The sequence below is a fragment of the Olea europaea genome, unplaced genomic scaffold, assembly GCF_002742605.1.
Source record: "Olea europaea var. sylvestris unplaced genomic scaffold, O_europaea_v1 scaffold2371, whole genome shotgun sequence".
Lineage (NCBI taxonomy): Eukaryota > Viridiplantae > Streptophyta > Magnoliopsida > Lamiales > Oleaceae > Olea > Olea europaea.
This window is the reverse complement of record NW_019241848.1, coordinates 20,880-30,529: the sequence shown is the minus strand read 5'-3', so window position 1 is coordinate 30,529 and position 9,650 is coordinate 20,880. Positions and strand designations below refer to the sequence as shown.

General features: G+C 31.1%; 1 protein-coding gene across 1 annotated transcript in view; it reads left to right on the top strand.

Annotated features, from left to right (window-relative positions):
* The first annotated feature begins 6,791 nt into the window (after nt 1-6,791).
* The window catches only part of LOC111381773, a 6,220-nt gene continuing 3,361 nt past the window's right edge, over nt 6,792-9,650 (top strand). The window contains exon 1 of the mRNA XM_023005596.1: nt 6,792-7,271. Within this exon, the coding sequence (XP_022861364.1) occupies nt 7,047-7,271 (225 nt within the window). The 5' untranslated portion in view covers nt 6,792-7,046. The remainder of the gene's footprint in view (nt 7,272-9,650) is intronic.

Below are 9,650 nucleotides of genomic sequence, written 5' to 3'. Positions count from 1 at the left end.
CAAGATTTCTCTCGAAGGAGCCTGAATTGAAGTAATTAAATTCATACATAATAACGCATTTGAAAAGATGTGGAAAAACCACTAATAGCACTAAGTATCTCACCTTTTGAAGATGAAAGTGGAGGACAAAATTGCAGAAAACGTGATTGCAATTCTAAAACCTTCAAAAAGTCTTAATAATATGGAGGAATATTTTAAAGAGGTAGAGATAATGGACGTACTGAAGCGTACTGTAGGATGATGAATTAATTGTAAAATACTTAAGGTCTTATGTCATATATATAGTAGAACAAAAGTGGTGTGGTGTGAACACTTTAGAACAAATCACAAAAATTCGGGTTAATTACCGCAAAAATTCCATCCAAAGTTTCCTAGAATTTGGTCCAATTCCCTTATTGATATAAACTAATTTGGAGATTCCCTATTAGATTTTTGGCAAGAGACACAATGATTGCATAATTATGTGAATACGTGAAAAAAGTGCATGAATTGCATGCATAATTCATATTCTATTCCAATTTTAAAATCAATTAAAAAATTCAAATTCCACGTGATATGCTCCTCTTATGAATTCCCAAAAATCTAAGTATTAAATTAATATTAAATTACAACTAATTGACAACTCCCCAAAATCAAGGCAAGGACGTAAAACCTACCATTTTCTTTCTCCAAAATTAACGCAAATAAATATTAAAATAAAGCCTACCTTACCTACCATGCCTACCAAAATACACAATTACAAGATCAAAAGAATTGGCAACAGTACGATTTCATTCCAATATTTTAATTAAATTGAAAACTAATTTTCTTTTTCTTCCATCAACTTCTTTAAACGATAATTTCTTGGCACTGACTTATCCAAAACGTCTTTTTCTCTAGTCTAATATATATAATTAATTACGAGCTATCCAGTGAGCCTAATATTGATATAGTTATTTAGTCCGAATTGGCAACTAATATTATTAACTAAGTAGTTTTTCTTAATTGGTTATAACTCGAGTTTAACTTATTCAAATTAAATTCTTCCCGAGTTCATAATTCGCCATTTATTATGAGTTTCAAAATGAACCCAATATTGGTAGGGTAATTCTAACTTATTCAATAGTTAACTATTTGGCCTATTTAATAAAATATAAAAGAATTCGATATTTATTTTCACTTCGGTCCCTCAACTAATAAGATATCCATATAAATCTAAAACAACTATAGAGATAATCAATTAACTTGCATAAGGACTTAACCAAACATTGCATTTCTATTAAATGGTAAATAAAATATATACGAATTAATTAAAAAAATTCGGGATTCTACAGAATTACCTTACAGACGTATCCTTTTGAGATGCAATAATTCAATCCGATTAAAACTTGAAAAATGGAACCTCAAATCATAATATGGTATTAGAGTATACCAAACTTCGATAAACAATTCAATCCGATTAAGACTTGAAAAATGAGCACATGAATTTTAAGATTAATTTGATCAAATTAGCCACCATCTTGTGGAACATGGTAGGCTCCAAAAGTAGAGTCCGGCCCTTTTCTAACATGGGTTATGTCATAAATTTCGACTTTTTTTATGGTTTATTTTGTTTGTTACTTGGTTATTTAGTGGTTGCACATTGCGCTCAGCCTCTATCACATTTATGCTACAAGTATATAAAAAATTTGACAGAATTTTCACATATCAATATTTAGTCTCTGTTTGAGTCCTATTTTTATCTCATTAAGATGAAAAATATGACCGTTATCTATCACATCAAGCCACCATTTTTGAATTTTTATCTCTGATGTGAAGTTCATAACGGCTCTATTTCTCATTCTCATTCTTATTATAATGTGGCTCAAACATGCTATTAGCAATTTTTCATTGATTTTGGATGCGAATGTGACAGAAAATGCAGCGCCTTTATGGATTCTATGACGCAGGGAATAATTCGCCTCTGTCAATAGGGGATTGACAATTGCCAGATTGTGTGGTGTTTGATGGAAAGTACACAGAGACATTGACTTGTGTTTGAGTGCTTGTGGTGCCTTTGCCATTTGGAATGCACTGGGAAGAGGCAACGCCACAGGAGATGTTTTAGGTGTTAAAAGTAGACCCCTCAAGAACTGTAGGTGTACAAGTCAAAACATAATAATTTACCTACTTTTAATTGGAAAATATTAACAGATAGGTTTCCAACATATTGCAAATGTAGCAAGTGGATCCCAACTTAATATTTTGACAGACTCAGTTCCCGACATTTCATTTTTGTGACACTACTTGAAAACACTCAAGAAATGAGTGAAGAATAAAAGGGCTTACCCATTACCAAACAGTTGCGTCAACCCCTTCGTGGATTTAGTTTTTTCCTTCTCGCTTTAATCAGAACGGTATCTTTCTTTCTTTTAGTCTAATTATGGAAAAGGGTATAATCTTTTAGAAATTGTAGAACAATTCTTCAATTTCCTAATCATTTAATAATTATTTAGAATGAGCCATAAAAATATAATGTATAGAGAAAAATAGCGTACTATTTTACATGATTGTAAAAGAAGTTTCACTATGTGAAATATTTGTAAAATCACATAATAATTCTCTTATATATACCACCTTAGTAGCACTTCCAACAACTTGCTAAAAGAACCTACTAAGTACATACATACTAGACAAGACAAAGGGCTTGCTTGGAAGTTTTTCACTGATTTTTTTACCAATTTTGGGGGGCACTATTTACGAGGGGTTGGAAAAATCGATGCTTGCTAATTTTTTTAGGCATCGATTTTGAATTGTTTAAAAATCATCCTAAATTGATATAATGAGTTTTTGACTAGTTCTCTCAATTCACCGATCGGCATGTTTTGACCATTTCTCCTATTCTCTTCTAACTTTACCATGTATAAAATAATTATCTCTAATCAACATATTTTCTTTAAAATTAAGTCGTAAATAAAAATATATTAACTAAATAATTATTTATAAGCAAAAGGTAAAATGTTATTTATAAGATAAGAAAAAGTTACATTATAATTAAAAAATTACTTATAAGTAAAAAAATCACTTAAAATTATTTAAAAGTATAAAATTAACTTATAATTGTAAAATTTACTTATAAGTACAAAAACTATTGACTTAAAATTTTATTTAAATATTTAACTTTATTTAATTTTTAAGTTAAATACTAAAAAAAAATCTATAAGTAAAATTTGACTTATGAGTAGAAAATTTTCATTTAAGAATCTATAAACTGAAAAATTTACTAAGGGACATATATGTAATTTTATTCTTCTAAAAAAAAGGTTTAAAATCTGTGGATAATAAACTCTCAAACATAGGTTGGATGATTTTAAAAATTCCTATTAAAACTCTTCAAAATCGATTGGCTCATAAATGCCCAAAATCGATAATTAAAAAAAAATTGCTAATAATCGGTAAGCTAAAAATTCCGAGCAAACCCTAAAGATCTCAACTCTCATCCTTAAGATAGTTTATAACTTATTTGACAATTACACCAATGGGAAGACTTTATGTGTAGAGACACGTTCCGCGGGAATTTAGTTACTATAAAATTTGAGATTTTACAAAATTCCATCCCAAGTAGGAAACTAAAAGTTCTACTCTATGTGAGATAAACAAATATAAATCACATTTTTAGTTAGACGATACCAAGTCAAGTTCTAACCATCGTCAATTTGATTTTGGATTGTCTGATGTTTTCAAATAGGAATTCTTTCGTATCCCCTTTAAATCAAATAATGTTTTGTTTGGAGTTTTTACTAGTTAGTTGATGTTTTTACTATGTGTGAATTGGTGAAGTCTTCAATAGGTGCGTCGATTGGATGCGACTCTTTAAGTGTAAAATGTGCATAAGAAAGGATCGTGACCTTTTTATAAGATGTAATCTAGATCATTAATCATGAAATAGTGCGATTTAAAGGTTAAAATTAATTTATACCAAAAAATGTGACCATTCAAAGTGACACGTGAAAATCTATAAATACGACCTTCTAATTTTAATTACTTCACTCCAAATCAATTTCATGTAATTGATTTCTAATTCTTTCATTCTCTATATGTCAAAATAATTTTCAAATTATTTTTAAATTTCGTGTTCTATATACATTATTTAATATCTTCCGTTTTTTAGATTAAGAGTACAGTGAAGTGTTGATTTTTCCGACAAAATTAATATTGTACTATACTAAATTTGAAAAAAGTGTTGTATTTTGAATTTTTGGGAGAGAGACATCCATCTGATCCTATTAGCATTAGTGCAGGGATGAAATCTGTCTCAAGGAGATCTGTATTCGCATACCCCACTTCATTTCATCTCTTTATAGTTACCCGCATTTTTCCAAATGTCAATAAGTCGTTTTTTTACTTATTTTTTATATACATTTATTTAGATAAGTCAAAACACTAATCGATAATTTGCATGTCAATAGCAAATGAAAATTATGCATGCATTTGATTGAATAGAATATGCATGCACCAAGTTATCCAACATGTTACTCCACCACGTTCTCGCTTCTTCAGCTCTTTCGGTCACAATCACTCGGGAAAATTTTGATTAGCCATTTTTTACCGTCACAATTCTCGAGACATAAAACTATCATACTGTACGATAAAGAGTATAAGCACTTTGAATCAGCAAATTTTAATAATTTCAAATTAGAACACATCGAACAAAAGGGCCAAAATTATGGTAAATAAATTCGACGGCACCTGCAATTCCATCGTCGCAAATCAATTCCTGCATGCAGAAGTTGTGTACCAGTTAATTGTAATTGCAATGCTACGGGTATAGAAAAATTTGACAGAATTTTTACAGAATGACACTTGACAGTTTTTCATTGGTTTTGGACCCAATAATGGCAAAAAAATGCACTATACATGATTTCTGTGAATAATTCCATGTAATTATTCTTTCATTTATTGAATTTGAACAATTACCCAAACTTGCTCCATATATTTGACATAATTTTTATAGAATAACACTGACACTTTTTCATTGGTTTTGGACCCAATAATGGTAGAAAATGCACAATACATGATTTCTATGAATAATTCAATGTAATTATTCTTTCATTTATTGAATTTGAACACCCAAACTTGCTCCATATTTTTTACATAATTTTTACAGAATAACACTAGACAATTTTTCATTAGTTTTGGACCAAATAATGATAGAAAATACACTATACATGACTTGAATGAATAATTCAATGTAATTATTCTTTCATTTATTGAATTTGAACACCCAAACTTGCTCCATATTTTTTACATAATTTTTACAGAATAACACTAGACAATTTTTCATTAGTTTTGGACCAAATAATGATAGAAAATACACTATACATGACTTGAATGAATAATTCCATGTAATTATTCTTTCATTTATTGAATTTGAACACTTACCCAAACTTGCTCCATATTTTTGACATAATTTTTACAAAAAACACTTAACAATTTTTCATTGGTCCAATAATGGCAGAAAATGCACTATACATAATTTCAATGAATAATTCCATGTAATTATTCGTTCGTTAATTGAATTCGAACAATTACCAAAAGTTGCTCTGTATTTTTGACAACTTTTCTTGAGGTGTCTTGATTGTCCACATGTCGGAAATACAAGTCGATATTCTTTTAAAATCCTTGTGCAACTCAAATTGAACGTCAATGACTTGCACTTGCCACAAAAGTTGATTCTTCCATCAAATTTCTCAATGTCATATTCGAAAAACGTTTGCTCTATGCTTTAGCACTCTAAATAATACAACGCTCCGATACCATGATTGAGAATAGAGATCTATTCCTCAATTTGCCCCCAAGTTCTTTGTTTAGATAAGTATTTAAAAGAAAGAGAGATGCAATATACAGAGAAAAACATTAACACCAAATCTTGTGGAAATCTTCAAAATCAGAGAAAACCCACAGGTTCAAATGAAATTTCACAATGTGGATATTTTGTACAATTACACAGTAGTTCTCTCACACAAAACAAACCATCAAGTGCACCCGAAAACCAACATACTTCAGAAAAATTAATTTAACACATACCGGATGACACAACAAAGGAGTCTCAATATAGATCATAACTTATTGCACAAATTTGAATAAATAAAAATACTAAGCAAGGCTCCATCTACAGAGACACGGACCGAGGCGATTTTTTATTCTATTCAAAGTGAAATTCTAAACAATCCCATCACAAGTAGGATATTGAAAATCTTAGACCATGTTCGATAGAGGTTTTTGAGGATAGATTTTGTGAAAAGTGATTCGTTTGGAGTTATAAAAATTATTTTATTGAGAAAATATGTGGTTCAAAATAAATTTCGAAAAAAATGAAAGGAGTTCCTAACCTTTATGCATGCACCTCCGTACAAGCTTTGGCTAGTATGATTGAGAAAATTTTAAAAATGCACTAAACATGAGATTATTCTATTGGGGATAAACAAATTTAAATCCTATTTTAAATTAGATCTTAAGTAATCTCATTATAAAAAAATAAAAATCTTATTCTTATTCTATGTGAGATAGATATATAAAAATCCTATTATAATAGACGATATCAAGTCAATTCTTAGCATAATCATGTTTTTATTGAAAAATGAATTTTTAATCAAAGATCGGTAAATTTGTCCATTAGGGATTCAAGTGCTACAAAAAGATGAAGTCGAGAACTGAAACCATCAAAATAATACGTATGAGAACCTACGTTCTATATAACCAATAGATTGGGGACTTCAACAGTAATTTCTCTTTTTATTTTATCCTCGAGAATTTGCTCGTTATTAAACGACAAAATAGAAAATACCGTGCAGAAATTGAGAGAAAAAAAGAAAAGAAAACGAACATGAGATCTGCTGTCGGCAATCTCCCCCTCGGATCTGCTACATCTTTGACAATTTTTCAACTGATTTTTATTTACTTACTAATTAATACTTGTCTCTAATTTTCATATTATTGATACATGTAAATATCAGCATGTATAGATTCAAATTCCGTTAGTTTTCTTGATTTTTTATTGTGGGCAAAGGGAGTTTTTAGAGCATCAGATGGAAAAGGAGAGAAGAGTTAATGATCGAGGAGATTTTTATCAGGTTCATTCGTCCACAGCGGCCACATCGTCTGCATCATCATCACCGTCGAGATCACTTCCGGTTTCTTCTGAATCGTCCACCGCTGTCGGCGTAGGTGTAAATGGTGGCCCGAATTATATAGTACACCATGTTTCTAAATTTGATACCCTCGCCGGTGTCGCCATCAGATACGGCGTCGAGGTACGTAATTCATATAATGTATTATTTTTTATCAATTCTGTTATTTTGGTTATCACATATTTGTTGTTTTATTGAGTTTGATACGTGTTCTATGTGTCTATGTGATTGCAATGCCAATAATCCGGAAGATGTAGGATTACGTAGGCATGTTCTTTATGTCGCAAAAGTCTGTGTTTTAGGCTATTACGCTTCTCTTTTTCTATCAAATTGAAAGATCCCTAAAATTGTAAAACTTCGGTTTGAAAATGCTTTTGTTAGTCCGTTCCACTTATCACTTCTAAAATGAAAAACAAACTTGCACTAAATGGCCTCCGCTTTCTCACTCTATTGAATATAACGTCACACCACAAAATGCCCGAGTTTTTAGGTCAGTACTCGCATCTTCTTGCAGGCCTTGAACTCTCTTAACTGTTCCCCTTATCAGTATTTCCTCTGGAAGTATAGTGGAGAACAAAGACTTGCTCTAATTTTAAAGGGTTTGGATGCTTCTAGACAGTCACTCCAAAACCTTACTCTCAGAGTAAAGGGAAAGTCAATCCTGCCTTGTGAAAAATTGGCTTTGAAGAAATGATCTCTTCCTAGTTCAGCTATCCTGATGCAGAATGAGTTGGGTACTTAGCCAATTCTGCTGTACAGACTAGTATCGAAGAAATGAACTTGAATGCATTCGCAAGTCACAACTCATACGGTCTTGACCTTCTATATTTGGTAGTTTTTACGGACTCTACCCCGGTTGAATGTCTCATACGAGGCAGAGTTGGACATGTTGGTAGAATTGTTCTACTCGACGCTGGTCAAGTGGGACGCTACTTGACTGTGTTTGAATTTTCCACCCTTGATATCAATCCAATACTACAGCTACGGGATTGCAACAAGCTCTTGTAAATTGAAATGCATATCCAGTCTTTTTTTTTGCTTAAAACAAAACTGCCTCCAATCCACTTTGAGTCATTGAAGAACCGCCTCAATGGACCTGCTATATATATATACACTCATTTGAGTCATTTTTGTTTCACCCATTTTCAATTTACACAACTCTAGGACACGCTGGCACCACATTTCATCAAGTTAGTAGTTGAGACTCTTTCAAAATCGAAAAATAAAATTGGCCAGTCACTTAGAAAAACCTTTAAACTATTCTTTTTACCTTGATTGTTTGATGAATTATTTATGTTCTTCACAAGTAGAGAAAAATCCAATAAACATTCATGGAGTATTAAGCAGTTAATGGTTGCTAGTAAAAGTGAACTATAAAAATTTTGCATAATTCATCCTTTATTGTGGGGGTGCTGTCAAAACTACTGCAATTGATTTAGTGAATCATTACTATTACTTATCAAACAATCTTTTGTTTGTGAATGGAAATTGATTTGTATATTCAAATTGTGACTATATTTTGTATGTTAATTTGGATTTTTGTGATCGTGATAATTGATAATTTGAACTTGCTGAATGTTTGATATTTACTTTTTTAATTTAAGTATTTATTACTAACTTTTGAATAGAGTGCAAGTTTGAAAATTAAAAAAATAAAACTAGAACCTCCATATCTTTAAAAAAAAAAAAAAAAACCATTTGGTTCATGGTTCGGTTCGGTTCAATTCAATTCGATTCGATTATCTTCGAACTAGAACCAAATGGAACCATGTTCGCCCCTACATTTAGGGAGTATTAATATGCTGACTAGCCATACAAGGTCTTCTCTTTCATAAACTAAAAGGAGGCCTTTTTTCACTTTTCACATTCTTATTTAAATTCCTCGTGCCCTTTATTCGGCTTTTTGGGTATGAATTTGATCGAACAATTTTGAAAATTAGCAAGGTACAATCAACAAAGAAGTAGACATGCCATTGATTTCTAGAAGCTCAAAGATTGTCCCTTTCTCCTCCAGTAACTACTCATTACTGTTTTCTGTTAAAAAAGTAAATTCAGAAACTTGGAGCATGTGCTCATAAGTGCAATAAAAAGATATGTTTTGGATAGCTTGTCTTTGCTTATAGCTTTTGGCTTATGTCATATTACAGAAATATCCTCAGATTGTTTTACTTGAGGTTAGAGCAAAAACATAGTTTTTAAGGAATTTTCATTTCAAAAGGGAAAAAGAAGTAGAAAGAAAACCACATTGGCCGAAAAACCACATTGTAGATCGATTTTTCAACTGTAGCAGAAACTCACCCCTTGTTGATGATGAGCGTTCTTCTGATAATGAAGGAGAAAATTTTGGATTTCAACGGTATTGATTTTTCTTTGGTTGGTGGTAAATGCTAATAAATCGTAGGATAAATTGGTAATTCACTTGGTCAATTCTTTTTATAAGTTAGATAAGTTACATTGGCCAAGGTTATGAGCTTATTTTGATTTGGGCTAAAATATAACAGC